The sequence below is a fragment of the Gavia stellata genome, chromosome 4 (genome assembly GCF_030936135.1).
Source record: "Gavia stellata isolate bGavSte3 chromosome 4, bGavSte3.hap2, whole genome shotgun sequence".
In the NCBI taxonomy this organism is placed as follows: Eukaryota; Metazoa; Chordata; class Aves; order Gaviiformes; family Gaviidae; genus Gavia; species Gavia stellata.
Genome location: NC_082597.1, coordinates 34331553 through 34348343, shown reverse-complemented (window position 1 = coordinate 34348343; position 16791 = coordinate 34331553). Strand labels below are relative to the sequence as shown.

The 16791-nt window shown below is 39.7% G+C and overlaps 1 protein-coding gene across 1 annotated transcript in view; it reads left to right on the top strand.

Annotated features, from left to right (window-relative positions):
* NELL2 (neural EGFL like 2) overlaps positions 1-16139 on the top strand; it is a 155483-nt gene extending 139344 nt beyond the window's left edge. Inside the window, exons 17-20 of the mRNA XM_059816768.1 lie at positions 9759-9952; positions 10883-11059; positions 13150-13374; positions 16089-16139. Coding sequence (XP_059672751.1) covers positions 9759-9952; positions 10883-11059; positions 13150-13374; positions 16089-16139 — 647 coding nt within the window. The remainder of the gene's footprint in view (positions 1-9758; positions 9953-10882; positions 11060-13149; positions 13375-16088) is intronic.
* Positions 16140-16791: the final 652 nt, after the last annotated feature.

Here is a 16791-nt window from a genome sequence, read left to right as displayed (position 1 = left end):
TGATACAAAATGACTCTGTTAAGATGTGTGCAAACAAGCAAGAATTAAGCAGCAATTTCTAAGGAAATGAAAAGCCAGGGAAAAAGAAAGATGGGGATTGCTACACGTATGCAGAAGTGGCAATCATTAGAATGTTTTGACCTTTTCTGCAAAGCGCCAGCAGCTCTTTATTAAACATACACAGAGGATAACAAGTAATTAGAATTAAATCACAGATGCCAGGAAACTATCTTCATTGCTGATAACCCTGGTCACTAACAGTGGAACACTTTCAGTTTGATTGATTGCAGCTCCAAATTTTGGAATACATAGCAACTTGAGATGGGGAGGAAGGTTAGATATTTTATTAGTCTTACTACATCACTTTTTATTGGATTGAAGCCTGTGACATTGTGTCTCAGACGGAAAATAAAACCTGAAAAAGATATGAAGAGACAGCCTAAAATCCATTGCAGTATGAAAAGTAAAACTTCCAGTAGCAGAGCGCAGTAGCGCAAAAGCAATTGGTTTCTCTGCTGTCAGATCTTTCCACTGTGAGAGATTTCCCTACTGTGTTTAAAGACATAAGAAAATGGATTTCTTTTGTCACTTCTTCACTATCCCCTAGTTAGAGGTGATTAGATTGAGCTGTTGGTGGATGGTCTTTTAGACACTCACTGTAATGGGGGAGCAGCTTCCAGGCTATACTAATCTCAGATTTTAAATCTCAGTTCTCCACTTCACACCTGCAGCTGTATGAGCTTCTCGCTGCATCCGGGATCAGTGTCCTCTGAAGCTTTCTGGCTTCTGTAAGTGCTACAACTTGCAGAGCTGTAGAAGGAACAGCACCAAAGAGAAACTGGGCCTACCTTGATTTCTTTCTTGGGGGAACAAAGAATTTAAACCTCATGAGGATTAGGAAGTGTTCTTAGAGGGCTTGTCTAGTTTGCATTCTAAGAGGACTACTTCAAAGCAGTGTTTATATGGAGTGCATAACAGGCTTGTCTTTGGCTCATCTTTTGTAAGTTTTAGTTGCTTTGAAGAAAGTTCCCTATTTCAGTGGAGGAAACCTTTAAAAGCCAAGGAAGTGTGGGTTTAAATCTTTTCTGTCTTGATTGTTCTATATGGTCTGCCTCAAATCTGGGTCTGTATGTGTCCCTTGGACATGTGCTGATAGTACTACAGAAAGCATTTCTGTGATCAGTGTTAGGCAAAACTTGTTCCTTCAGCAAAGGCTCCAGTTTTAAAGGTTCAGGTGGAAACACCTCTGTTAAGATCACAGAAGCACAGGAGCATTTCCTTAAAAACCTTATTTTAACAGAATACCAAAACTGCACCTACCCCTTTTGCAGGAAATGGTCCCATTAAGACATCGTACTAAAAATTCCTAGCTAGAGGTGGCCTCCTTGGTAGCATTAGACTTTGTCAGTGCTGGATGACAAAATAATAGTTGCTGAATTGCCTGTTTTACACATATTTGACCTTGGCTACTGCTGCTTCTTTGGCACAACTGAGAATATTGAGTATTTTGACTAATGTACTTGAACGCAGAAATTAATAATCCCATTTTATTGTACCTACAGGCAATGAAAGACCTAGAGATTCCTTTGCTATTAGTTTGTTTCACATTATACTCCTGGGTAGACCTGTGGTCCCTATAACAGTTACCGAGAGAAATGATGGGAAATGCAGCTGTAAGGCTTCAACCTCTTAGCAGTGCTTGCTTCTTTTTGCTTGGAAATAGAATTATGTTATGCATCATCTTATTTCCAGAAAAGTGGTGAAAGGTCAGCTGCTCAGTCTTGGAGAACTGCATGGGTTTGGGAAGTCTTAAATTTTATATATATGTAAATATAGCATTCAGCATGGTATATTACCTGGTACCTTCCTCTTTTCCCCCTACAGCTTTTCTTTATAGTTTCTTTACACAGTTTTATTGGTGCTCTGAAGGTTGTCTCTCATGTGCCATTTCATAAAAGAGAGCTAAACTAAGATAGTAGATATTGCAGCCTCAAGCTTCGTTGCATTAAAAAACTGGAACCACTGAGGGCAAAATCCTAAAATAAGAACATTCAGGCCCAGTTAATACTTGCTTTGCAATTCTGTGTAAGATCCTGATTCCTTTGAATTTGTCCTCTGCAATGTCTAAAAGCTTCCAAAATCAGTTGAAGAGAGAAGCTATATTGGTTTGTACCAGAATACTGTGGGTTATACCTCATCAGCTGTTGGACATTTTGCATACTTCCACGTCCGAAGAATAGCTCACCTAATTAATGCAGCCCCTTAGGACTTACCAAGAGTATCTGGCAGGTACCAGCTGTTGTTGATACAGAATATGAGATCAACATACCTTCACTCTCGGCAGGTACCACATCCTTTAAATGAGACAGATGCAAATGAAAGGATTGGAAAACATCAATCCAGAATGCCCAATACAGAAAGGATCTTTTTGGTTGCAAGGGTTTATTTGTATGTGTATGTTCTGAAATGTCTTATGTTCTTCTTCTGCCATCCTGCTTGCAGAAGTAGAATCACTTCTTTCTCTGTGTGATAGAGCAGGCTGCCTGACAACACAGAGGGCTGGGGCTCTACTTGAACAGTATTTTCCACAATCCAGGATAATGAGGGATGGAGGCATATTAGAAGCCTCAGGATGCTCCCCAGCCTTAATGAATGAACAAAGTCCAAAGTGGTCAGTTCAGCACCCATGTCTCTGGATCTGGAAGGCAGAGGAATTGCTGACTGTCAGGATGTCTGAATTTATCTCACAGTACATCCAGTATTTTAACTAGTACATGAAATTTCTTGTAGTTGAAAAGCTGCTGTCAGTTCAGAGTCCTGCACTTAGATCTTTCTACAGTGCTGGTAATGTTTAACAGAAGCTTTGTTATTGATAGCACTTAAGGAGACAGGAAATAAAGAATCACTACTCTTCAGCAGGAAAACTTACTAGCACTCACAAAGCTCCATTGAAATCCTTTCGCCTTTATTCATGAAAAAGGTCAACAAATAAAACCATAAAGTGACTTTTTTTTCATCTGTCCCAAACAGAGCTATAGGCATTAAGGCTTCATTATTGAGTTTGGGAATGCAACTTAAACATCACCAGACAGAAGGCATGTATGGAGACACATTTATGTTTAAATATTCTGGACTGTGGGCAGAGTACAAAATTGGCAGAGTTTCTGATTTTCTATAAAAGGACTAATAAAACAGAAACTCAACCACTACATTTTATAAGACAGTAATTTGAACACATTTACTGTATCAGGAAACAACATTTCTGTGAAGCTGGTGTTACCAGCATCTGAAGTCTCAGCTCTTCATCTTCCACACCTGCTAAGCACTCTGACAGCTGGCTTGCATGAATAAATTATTCACAATTCACTTGCTCTTTGAAGAATGATTACATCAGTCAATAGATTTACTTAGGACAGAAAACAGAAACCAAACGTTCTGCTCAAAAGAGCTTGGGCACCCTATCAAATGCACTCCTTCCTGTTTTGCCTTAAGCAAAAAGTATTCAGGTATCCTCATGTTGTCACCGTGCTGAGTTAACGCTACTCCTCAGAGCTAAAGTAACTGAGAAACTTCAGTTGCTTCAGAGCAAAGGAACTGTCCACGCTTCCAACCCATCTCTTCCAACAGCATATTTCTCAATGACAGAAATGTTCATCTTCTCTTTACATAGATGACACTCTAACTGATATCAGAATGATTCTGTTAGGAAACCATGTCCAAGGGAGATCTTTTTTGGCTTTATGTGAACATCCTGCACGTAAGTCTGGATAGCTTATCAGAGAAGGGCAAGTTGCAGCTTTCCATCAGCTATATCAGAATGTATCTCTGAGCCCTTTGTCACTTCTTAGCAAGGTGTACACAGGTTATTTTATAATTGTGCCTTGTTCATGTTCCTTGTGAGTTTATTGCGAGTTTTCTCATCTGTTGTTATCAATATTGTATTTGTGGGGTTTTGCCCAAAATATTATTGAGCTGTCATTATTTAGAGCTATCCACAGCAGCTCCAAGATCTCTTTCCAGAGTAGATCTAAAACACTGATTTGATTTTTGGATGGGTATTTCCCCGTGCACCTTACAATTGAATCTCATCTGACATATTGTTTCCTCAGTCAATATCATGAAATACTTCTATATTTCACTGTCAATTTTTTGTTTTTAATATTTTCTTATCAACAGCCTTTTTCATCTTGCTGTCGATCCATTCCTCCAGATGACTAAGTATATTGGGCAGCACACGTTCTGGCACAGATTCTTGGGGAACTTCCCTGGGACAACTCTCCATTGTGACAGCCTGAGCATTTATTCCTGCCTTTTATTGCTTACAATTAACCCACTGTTAATCCGTGAGTCAACAAAATCTTTTACTCCATGGCACATAGTTCCTTTAGGAGTGTGTATTATGCAAAGGAGTTCTTGAAGTTTTCAAACAAAAATGGTACATTATATGAAATGTATCCCCCCCTTTAAAGTCCTTTTCATTAATACAGTGTATGTTTACTCTGAATCTATAATATAACATCTTGAAACGATCTTCTTTCTATCTGAAAATACTTTATCCTTTTGGCTGCCAGTTTTAATTAATCTTTAAAACGTCATCATTTTAACATAATTCCCCCTTTGAAAATAAAAGCACTACCACAGAGATTTTTTGCAGCCCTTTAAATTCCTTTAAGGATATTGAACTTGCGTACATTGGGGTCACTGTTGGTAACCAATACAGAGTAGTTGTTCAGTAGAGACATTTTGAAGCAGAGCTTGCACACTGCTCAGGGCCAAGTCAAATGGTGCTTTGTCCCTTTGGGATTCTTTGACTATCTGTTCCAAGAAACAGTCAGTAAATCTGTTAATCATAGAATCGTTTAGGTTGGAAAAGACCTTTAAGATCATCAAGTCCAACCATTAACCTAACCCTGCTAAGTCCACCACTAAACCATGTCCCTAAGCCCCTCATCCACACATCTTTTAAATACCTCCAGGGATGGTGACTCCACCACCTCCCTGGGCAGCCCGCTCCAGTCTCTGACAACGCCTTCAGTGAAGAAATTTTTCCTAATATTCAGTCTAAACTTCCCCTGACACAACTTGAGGTAATTTCCTCTTGTCCTATCACTTGTCACTTGAGAGAAGAGACCAGCACACACCTCTATACAACCTCCTGTCAGGTAGTTGTAGAGAGCGATAAGGTCTCCCCTCAGCCTCCTCTTCTCCAGACTGAACAACCACAGGCTCCCTCAGCTGCTCCTCATAAGACTTGTGCTCCAGACCCCTCACCAGCTTCGTTGCCCTTCTCTGGACACACTCCAGCACCTCAATGTCCTTCTTGTAGTGAGGGGCCCAAAACTGAACACAGTATTCCAGGTGCGGCCTCACCAGTGCTGAGTACAGGGGGACAACCACTTCCCTACTCCTGCTGGCCACACTGTTTCTGATACAGGCCAGGATGCCGTTGGCCTTCTTGGCCACCTGGGCACACTGCTGGCTCATCTTCAGCCGGCTGTCAATTAACACCCCCAGGTCCTTTTCTGCGGGGCAGCTTTCCAGCCACTCGTCCCCAAGCCTGTAGCGTTGCATGGGGTTGTTGTGACCCAAGTGTAGAACCCGGCACTTGGCCTTGTTGAACCTCATCCAATTGGCCTCGGCCCATCGATCCAGCCTGTCCAGATCCCTCTGCAGAGCCTTCCTACCCTCAAGCAGACCAACACTCCCGCCCAACTTGGTGTCGTCTGCAAATGTACTGAGGGTGCACTCAATCCCCTCATTCAGATCATCGATAAAGATATTACACAAGACTGGCTGCAGGACCAAGTCCTGAGGAACACCACTTGTGACCGGCCACCGACTGGATTTCACTCCATTCACCATGACTCTCTGGGACCGGCCATGCAGCCAGTTCTTTTGCCCGGCAAAGAGTGTGCCCATCCAAGCCATGAGCAGCCAGTTTCTCCAGGAGGATGCTGTGGGAAATGGTGTCAAAGGCTTTACTAAAGTCTGTGTAGACTATACCCACAGCATTTCCCTCATCCACTCAGCGGGCTGTTAAATACAGCCTCGGGTCACAACCTGGTGGGGCAATTGAAATTCCCGTATTTCTGGAGTTTTCTGCCCTTGCAGTCTGTCAAATATTACAAATGGAGTTTAGTCATTCCAGGTACTGTCACCATTTTGTATAACTTTAGTGCAGTACTTTTCCTGTGTAGGCATGAAATAATTTGTGATACAATTAACTCCTAGCTTTCTTTAACATGTATCACTACTTCTTCATCCATGGTACTTCTTTGTCATTGCAACATCAAGTTAATGGTAAGAAAAGGAAAATCCTTCAAAGTGTGCCAGATCTGCTGCAATTTTTAGTGTAGATTAGATAAATAAGAACTGGTCCTCAATTTACATGTAGATAACTAGTTACACTTAGTTTCTGGTTTTTTCTGAGGCAAACCTCCAAGTCTTTTGAGGCTTAATGTTCTAGTATCAAAACATTCAAACTGCCTGATTCCTAAGGAGTGTGTTGTAAATAGCCTGAAGTGAATTATTTGTTATTTGTTATTTGTTGGTTTTGTTTGGTTGGTTTTTAAAAATAATATGGGAGAGATAATAACATGCCTCTGTGGCTGGACATACTGGAAATATGCAAGCTGTAATCCACCCCTCTCCCTTTTTCAGACAGATTCAGGGGCCAGTGTACCCTGCCCATATGGTCATGGAAATTGGAGAGCTGGTTATGGCTGTAAACAAAATGTCAGTAACATAATTCACCATCCGTTATAAATCCAAAGTAAAAAAGCTGAACAAAGTTTTGCTTGGTATGGATGATTTGTATGCAAGTTCTTTGTAGATAATGCCTGAAGTTTGATGTGGATGAATAATGCAGATGAGAATTTCATGCATGCAAAGTTTGTGTTTCTCTTGCTGCATTATAAACATACTGCTGTTTCTGATTAGGTTAGAATTGAAACCTAAATAGCTCCTGCTTTGACCTATCGTGAACATTTATTTGCATGATTCAAACAACTGAAAAAACCAAGGTTGGGATTTTTCATAAGTTCTCAATGTTGGATAAGCTCAGCTCAATACCAGAGTCAATGATGAAACCTCAATTATTTTCAGTAACAGTGCACTAAACATTACCATGTTGAAAAACAAACCCCAGAAGCCTTTTCCTCATGGGAAAATTGTGAAATACATTTGTACATAAGTGCCAAATGCAGACTTAGTGTTTAGAGGGTCACCATTTGCTGTTTAAAGGAAACCGTCCTTATTTACATGACAGCTGAACTTCGTCCAAGTGTCTCATTAAAGATGGCTGCTTTCACTTAAGTGGCCAGGTTGCTGAGAAGTGTTATTATTCATTTATGACACTAGCTAGGTGAAAGCTTTGTGCAAAAGAGTGTTTTAAACAAATGAACACAAGTGTCAGAAAGCCATTTATTAAAAATCACTTCAGTGATAAAGAGAATCCTGCTGTTAATCATTATATTTAAATAGGATTTGTGTTTGTTCTCTTTATTGCATAACTTATAACCAGTTAGACTGAGTATATGGAGAGCTTAATTTTAAATTGCCAGATTGTATTACTTTCAGTATGGATTTAAGAGAAAATAGAGGAAGGACAGAGCAGCTTTTCCATCCCTCTGTTCTGCCCATACCAGCATCACTCAAACCATTCCTGTTAGCTACTTGTCTAAAAACCTTCAAGGCTGGAGGTTGCACAGCCTCCGCAGGGCCATCTGTTCCGTGAATTATGTATCCTTACTGTTTGGATGGGTTTCCCTGCCTGATGTGCCTGTGACGTTTCAGCTGCTCAGGGCCATGCAGACAGCCACACTGAATTATGTTCATGATCCCAGCTGTATTTTGCCCTATTGCAACAGTGGCTGACTCCAGATGCTTCAGAAGATAGCAAGGGAGAAGATGTGGAGATCTGAGGTGATTTGCCTGGTCTGGATTACCTAATACGTAAATAAGGGCACCATAGACCCTAATGCATGAAATGTAATCTCTCTTCCAAAATCTGTTAGCATTGTAAATTGAATTTGAGCAGCCTGATCTAGTAGAAGATACCCCTGCCCATGGCAGAGGTGTTGGAACTAAATGATCTTTAAGGTCCCTTCCAACCCAAAGCATTCTATGATTCTATGAGTATTCTTGCTAGCTTTATACACTTTTGACTATGCTATTTTTTTTCCCTCTTACCATGCTGTGGCAGTGAGTGTCATGGTTTGTTTATGCATTATATGAAAAATTATTTCCTTTTATCAGACTTAAATTTCTTGTCTTTCAGTTTCATTCACTGTGCCCTGTCTTGTGTATTGAGCAATATGGAGGACAAAAGCTCTCAACAGGTCTTCTCTGGAGTATTCATTACTTTTTTGCTTATATCCCTTCTTGCTGATGTTCTTTTAGAGGTGAACAATCCATTTCTTTTCAGTTCTTCTCAAATGACATTTTCCTCATCCTTCCCAGAAGCCCTAGTAATTTTGCAATAATGTTTTTTGGCGATCGTGCCGCTGTTATTGCACACAGTATTTGAAGGAAACCCACAATGCTGCTTATTTATACAATGGAATTCTAATAATTTCCCTGCTGTTTTTCAGCCCAATTCATATTCATGTTAGCAACTTGTTTACTTTTTTTTTGACTGCAGCCACACTTGGAATTGAAATGATAATTGAGTTATTTTGCTTTAAACTGAATGTGCTTGAGGTGAATTGGAGGTTTCATTTCCATTGTTGAACTCAAAGCTGAGTGTTTTATTAAGTTTTTATGCTGATGATGAAAGATACATTCATGACCATATGGCTTATTTTGTTTTGTACTGATCTGTTGGACAGTTAAATACCACAATGCTACTTTTTAATGAACTCTAATTAAGAGCTTGGGCCAGACTGTTGTGAAATTGTATGTAGAATTGAACTCCTCTAGTGTTTTCCATGTTTTATCGCATATAGCTGTTTGCTTCATGCCCTTTCAAAGCTTTTTTCCCAGATAACTTTTCTCAATATGGACAGCTGAAAAAGCTAAATAAAGACTATTCAAGTCAAGTAGAAGGCAGTGTGTGCTGCTAGTTTGCCCTTGCAAAATAATTGTGTGTACCTTGATGAAGTAGGCTTTGAAAGGTACTCTTGAATTCTTTGAGATATGATTGTTTTGAAGTTTTATTCACTGGAGACATGAATTTTTTAATTTATTTTCTATGCTAGACACAAGGGCTATAGATGTCACTGCAACTTGAATAATTAAAATATTCTAGTTTGCACACCCTAATAAATGATGCAATTTAAAGCGTTGTGTGCTTGCTTAAATGAGCTTACAGGTCAGGTGTCACCTTTTGCATTAACTTCTCAGCAAGTGAACTCAAATTTGCTAGACAGAGCAAGCAAAAGGTTTTGAAAACAAGATTCTGCAGCTTTTCTTATTCAACTGCACATGTCTTATGAATGGTTGCCACAAACTAATGCTCTTTAGGGAGCTGAGAATTATTTTTGTTTGTATGTTTCCTGTGATTTCTTCATTCTAACTACTTTACTCAATAGCATTCACTTAGATGTATAGGAAAACTCAAAATATCATGTTTTAAAAATTGATGTGACTTGAAAAATATTTTTTGTGCACTTGCAAGTTATTTCTCCCAGTTCTGGTGAACTGCAAATTAATTTTCAGCTGAAGGCTTTAATGTCCAAGAATCATTTATATTGACTGCCACAAGAATATTTTTGTTAATTGAATGTGGTCTAAGAGCATTACGTGGCATGTTTTTGCAGACATTGATGAATGTGGAACTGGAAGGCATAGCTGTGCCAATGACACTGTTTGCTTTAACTTGGATGGTGGGTATGACTGTCGATGTCCCCATGGCAAGAACTGCACAGGAGACTGTATCCATGAAGACAAAATCAAGCACAACGGTCAGATTTGGGTGCTAGAAAATGACAGATGCTCTGTCTGCTCGTGCCAGGTGAGTAGAAATAGAACTAGCTGCTTCTGCAAGATGATGGTAGGGATGAAGGGAAGAGTGTCGTGATTCAAGTGAAATTCCTATTTTAACTGCTTTCTCAGGTGTGCGTGTGGTGCTACAGAAAAATGGAATTATATAGGATTTTGGGGAGAGCTTCTCTCTCCAATCTGCACAAACAGAACTTCCATGGGAGGTTTATTGTGTGATAATGGGAGAAAGATGATAGTACTATTTTCTCAGCAGAGATGCCACATGTGTTTTCTGGGTGGGAGTAACGGCATTTTCATGCAAAGAAACTGCCTGTCTAGACACATATTGGCACTGGTGACTGACGCCAGTATCTCTAGCAGATGGCTATAAACAGAGGTAGGTTCTCCATCTGCAGAGTAATTCAGCTTAGCTTTCTCAAATGTTTGCTGTGGGAACCTTGATCCCAAGCTAAATGGTGATGGAGAATGAAGGCCCAATACAATGCTGACAAAGTCCTGAGCATTTCAGCAGCTCAAGTTTCATGGGCATAAATTTAATTTCAGACTACCTATCATCTTCCTTATGTGAATAATTACAGAAAGTTTAAAGCAAGACTTGACTAGCATCTGCATGAGAATAACATAAACTTAGTGCCATCCATTAAAATTTGACCCTTGGGAAAGACACCTTTGGGTTTCATCAACTTAGCTGAGAGCTGTCTGAAGGGTGGTTGTATGAAGGATATATGTAAGACAACAGGAGAACTTTCTGGTAGTTACTGAGTGTGTGTTGTGGTTTCTGCCTCTGTTTTAATTGCATTTTGACAAAGATATCGTATAGTGGAGAAACTCATGAGCTGCTAGTGGATTAGAATCATGTCAAAAAATCAGATTTTGGTACAAGTACTGCTGGAGTTGGCCACATTTCTGCCATTGCTCAATGCCTGTCTTCCAACAACAGAGTGGATTTGTAATGTGCCGGCGAATGGTCTGTGACTGTGAAAATCCCACCGTTGACCTATTTTGCTGTCCTGAATGTGACCCAAGGCTCAGCAGTCAATGTTTACATCAGAGCGGGGAGCTTTCCTACAACAGTGGTGACTCCTGGATACAGAACTGTCAGCAGTGTCGCTGTTTGGTAAGGCTCCTGATTACAGCGGCAGAGACAGGAGGGAAAAAGGATATGAGATATTCTGATCTGTGAATTGTTAATTTTCATGCATTAGCATCCATTTAATTTCCTCTGGAGTATGTGTATAATTGAAATCTGGTTTTCATGGATATTTGTCAGTATTGTCAAGTTCAAAAATGCATTTTGACACAATAGACATTTAATCATGAAGATAGTTTTAGCAAAGGGCGGAGGTCATTTGGATATGGCACCTACAAAGCAACACTCATGTGTTCACTCATTCAAAGACCGATGTAGCTGTATAAGGAAATTCTAAATATGTATTTAGTATCACGGTTGATAATTTCAAAGATGCCAGTAGACTAAGATTTGTTTATTCATTCAGAAATTCTGAGTAACAGAAAAAATAATAAGACTTGATGCATTTTTCCAAATAGTGAAATGAGTTTTGAAGAAAAATATCTTTTAAAGCTTGCGTTTTTTTCCTAGGCATGTATTTCAGAGTCTGAGCAAAAACTGTTCTGCATGATGCTGCTCAGGAAGTTTCCATGACAGAAAAAATCCCAAGATAAAAACAGCTATCTTTTGTCACAGATTATCTCCAAATGTAAAGCCTAGTCCATCTAGCAGCTTTCCCTTGTCAGGGTATCATGAATAACAGCCAGAAACCAATTTCTGTGGACATTGTGCTTTCAGTGTTACCACTGCTAAAATCCAATGAAATAGATTCCCAAGTGCTTCATTAAATGTCTTAAAAACAAAACAAAACAACCTACAGTTTGGGATCTCAATAGATGTTTCGTTTTTTTGAAGATGCTACCTCTGTAACTAAAGCCTGCTTTCTTTCAGTTGTTTGGGATTTTTTTGGGGTGACAACATATTGTCTACTCCTTGTACTGTCCATCACTACAAAAAATAAATTGAAATATCAAAATCAGTGACTGGTTTTAAGATTGCTTTCATTCTTGCCATCATGTGATTCAAAAAGAGGAAAATTGACCCAGGTGAAAATTTTGTAAAATAGTAGCTTCACAATACTTTCTGCAACAAGACGAGTAAATTTGAAGCTATGGCAAATCCCTGGGAATGTTTTTCAGCTTCTGCTCTGGAGATACTGAACTCATCATTCTCAAAGCCTTAGATAGAGTGTTTGTGAATAAACTACTTTCCGAGGACCAAATGCTATTCTCTTTGCCCCCCTTAAATCCAGACTACTCAATCTGTGTTTCAAATGAGCTGAGTAGGTTGGAGGTCAGAGATGGACCTGCTCCCAAAGAAATCTGAAACTTTGGCCCTTGTCCAGAGTTGAAAGGAAGCTGACCCCAACTTCTAGTTACTGACGTGAATAATTAGACATCTTCAGATTTGTGTACAGGCATACAGCAACTTCCCCTAAGAATATTCTGGCCCAGTGCTGGTCTCTGCTTTGACCTTTTCATACCCTGACCATACTGAACCATCATGCAGAAAGTGTGATTAAGTTTGGAAGTTCAGGTATTCTGATCGCAACATCCAAAATGGATGGGAATTGGGTGGAGGTCAGCTCTCACTGAAAATGCACTGGTGTTCCCTGCTGCATTGGGCTGCTGATAGCTTGACATCCTTAGTCCAGCCAATGCTTTTGTGAAAGTGGTAAAGATAAGCTCTAGCCCATCCAGACCTGAACATTTGAGGGCTTTCTATGCAAACCAACAGTCCAAATAGAAGTAAGAACTAGGGGAAACAGGAGATTTCGAAGCGCTTTTGCAGTGCAATCATGTTATGGCTTCTATCACTTGCAGAAGTAGGACTTCACAAGGACAGACCATGTTCTGTATTTCATGACATTTATGGAGAATTTTCAGCTGCAGCTTGATGCAGAGTGTATTGAAATAAGTTAAATTTAATACACTTCCTGAATAGCATGCAGAAAAAAGCACCCAACTTGCTGTGTCTCCCACAGCAATGAATATCAGTGTTCTCTGTGCTGACTTCTGAATAGGACCAGATGGATAAAATTAACCAGCTAAGAAACATAATGATGAGTCAGATGAATAGGTAATGAAACAAAATAAGAGCTAATAATCTTCTCTTGTTCTCGTAATATTTGTAAACAGCAAGGCGAAGTTGACTGCTGGCCCTTGCCGTGCCCGGAGGTGGATTGTGAATTCAGTGTCCTCCCCGAGAATGAGTGCTGCCTGCGCTGTGTCACTGACCCCTGCCAAGCGGACACCATTCGCAATGACATCACTAAAACCTGTCTGGATGAAACCAACATCGTTCGTTTCACTGGATCTTCTTGGATTAAGCATGGCACAGAGTGCACCCTCTGCCAGTGCAAGGTAAAGAGCATAAAATTTAAGCCGAGATGCCTCTTTCCCAGCTTGTTCTGTGGCATATAAATATTAATGCACTGAGTCTGGTCAGCGGGTAGTTGGTGTCTACACTGTTTTAAAGCAGTGGAGATTACAGTAAAGTGTTCAGCTTCGTTAACTTCGCTCTTGCATGTGCTAGAGGGATGGTTTGATGTGCTAGCAGGTCAGTAGCAGGACAACAGCGTGTTGTGCACAAGTTAGTGGGCTTGACTTTTCCACCAGGATAGCTCAATTCAAGTTTGATCGCAGTTTTTACTATATAGCTCCATGCTATCTTGGAAATGTATGCAGTAATAAATAGGTATGTAAGATTAGACTTCACACAAGAAATTTGTTCTGTGTGATACTATAGCGTTATCAGAAGTCATTGAATTATTTTTTGAGAATAGTAATTGTTTTGAGAGTAAAAGGACCAGTTACATGGTTACATAGCTTTCTTGTTTTAAAATTAATAGTAGAATCAACATAATGTTTAGAAAATTTAATAGTTTTTGTAGTCAAGGAAGTTCATTGTCTGAGGAGAAAAATGGCTATGGGCTTATGTGAATTCTGGCATCTCTTTTTAAGGTTGCAGAAGAAAAGGAGGTTAAAACAAGTTTTTCCATTCAAAATAAGCCTGTAAGATGAATTGTATTTTCCACCATCCAATGCTGAAGAATGACAAAGAGTGTTTCCACAGTAGCCAAGGAGAGAGAGACAGCAGGATTCATTCATAGATCTTTAATTATTACTGAAATTCACAATTGATTTTGGTCTTTATTCTGTGTCCTTCCCAAGCAGGGTACTTCCCAAACTCTAGTACATGGTACAATTAACTACTTTAAAAAGGTGCTCATAAAAAATAATTTAACTTCAACACCTCCTCCTGGGAGAGATGGGGAGTAACTGTGCATTTAGCAGAAGCTGTCAAGCACCACCTTCTTCCTCCACTTTGCCTGACACAGTACTGTGTGCAACAGCAGTTCCTGCTGTCGAGGCATAGTCCTGTCATGAGCAAAGTAGTATGCGCCAAGTAAGTGTGGGCATTTGTCTTGATGTCAGAACATGTCGGTGATTAAAAAAAAATGCTGTGATCTGATGGAGTGGCTAATGGTTAGAGAGCCAGCTGCTGCCCAAAGGATGTTGAAACAAGCTTACATGCAGAAACCCGTACTTCTGGAGTCCATAGCTGGTGACATACACCAACTCCAATGTTAGAAGTTACTTTTTGCTTGGGCAAGTTGCTGAGGTTTATGTGCCTCGGTTTCCCCACCTGTAAAACAAATAGTTATGTCTGATTCTTCTCTAAAGCATATTTGAGATTCGGTGATGGGAAATGTGTTCTCATTGTTGTACTGGTAATCAATGGCGATACAGAAGCAATGTATCAGTTCTGCTGATGGCCACCTGTGTGCTGCTTCCATCTGCCCTTTTCTCTTAAGGAAAGACTGAACCTTAAGCGTCAACTAATTTGTATTCAGTGTAAACACATACATAGACTAGTAAAATCCATTGGTGCATTGTGAACATATATAAGCTTAAAACAGGTACTCTGCCAAACCCCGTAGATTTTATACGGCTCAGGTGTGAATCTGTGTAACAGTGAAGATGTACCACTTTGTCCCTCAGCAAGCCAAATCTTCCTCAATTCTCTCTACAGAGCAGTTTTCTTTTTGAAATACCCTGCCTGCTCATATTGGCAGCATTTTAATATTGTAGTTCGGAATATAAGCAGCCCACTCCCTCCAGATCAGGTTAATGCTGTGCCCAATTTGTATAGTTCTCCGTCTCATTTGTCCTGTGTCACCCCACTCTTTTCTTGCAGAGCATCACATGGAAGGTCAAAGCTCCAGTCTAAGCCTCTCTAAGCAAGCTATAGCAAAATAGGTTTACACAAATCCTTTAAGAATTCAGAAACCTGGGCATCAGTTAAAGCTGACTTAGCCACAAAACCATTTCAAATCACAAGTAAAGAAGGTGGACAGTAGGATTGTCTAACCTCCTGTAACAGAAGAAGTGAAAGAAAATGTTTGAATGATTCAGACCTCGGTCTTTAATCAGCCCTGGCAGTTTAGTTAACTGAATGTAGTTGGAGTAATTTAAAAATTTATTTGCATTGTTAGAAAAGAAGTAGTAGAGATGCAGAAAACAATTTCTCTAATACTTTAATGATGTCCGTGGACAATCTGTTCCCTTAATTGCTAATATTCTCAGAAGAATGTCTGGACTCTCAGAAAAAACTATGGATTAATGTTTGCTGGTGTTACAGCCAGGATGTATTAACTTGAAGCATTCAGAGCTAAATAAAACCCAGTGTCCCTTCTGCCTGATCTAAATAAAACTCCCAAGCACCCTGTCTTGTTCAACAGCTTTGGGTACTTGAGCAGATGCCTGATACATTTATGTCGGGAGCATTTCTTCCACTGATCCCAGCTTCTTTCAGTTTGATTGTTGTAGCTCTGGGATACAGACCACAGCAAACCAAGCGGTTAGAGGAATCATAATAGCCCGTTCCCTTGGGCAAGGGACAGACATGATGACAATGTCATGAATCCAAACAAAATCTGTAGATGTCTTCTATTTTACAAATCTGTATGTTCAAATCTGATGGGTGTTTGCAAATGGTTGAGCTTGTTAAACTGATTGAGTTTGTACAAAATGCTAATTGTTTCATTTCTTCTTTCCATTTTCCCTTCCTTTAGAATGGCCACATCTGTTGCTCAGTGGACCCACAGTGCCTTCAGGAACTGTGACACCAACAACCATCTCTCACAAGCAGTTTCTGGTTAAATAATTTTCCTTCACAAAAAAGACCTTTAGACCAAAAATTGTACAAATTTAAAACTAAAATTAGATTGGTTTTGTCCATCTAAAGTGCAGATATGTGTTGAACTCAGTTACCTGAATCAGAATGAAATTTATGGGACTCAAAACAAGCTCGGATGTGTAAATCTTTGTATGAGATCGGGCCCAAATCTTCTGGCTATTTGTCTGTCTGACATCATTATGCAGAATATTAGGTTAGTGTAAAGTGACACATTGTAATGCTGTACATAACGATGTCAAGATCCAAAATCAACTAGGAGCTCTTACAGGGTCTTCTGAAGCTTTGAGAGTCCAGCACTTGACCAGATGCAGAGATTTTTACCTAATCATATTTGGATCTGCACAAACGTTTTTGATTGCTCACAGCGGAATTTAGCAGATGTTTGGGTAAAAGGATGAAGCCTTCAGGAATAAAGAACCTAGCAGCTAAGATGTGATATGTACAGTATGTGCGCTGAAAAAAAAAAGATAGAAGTTATTGTAAAAGCAAAACAAAAAAAAAAAAAACAAAAAAGAAAAACCGTGATGCACAGGCATGGCTTCTTAATGTTTTCTGATGGGAAAAGTCATCAATATTTC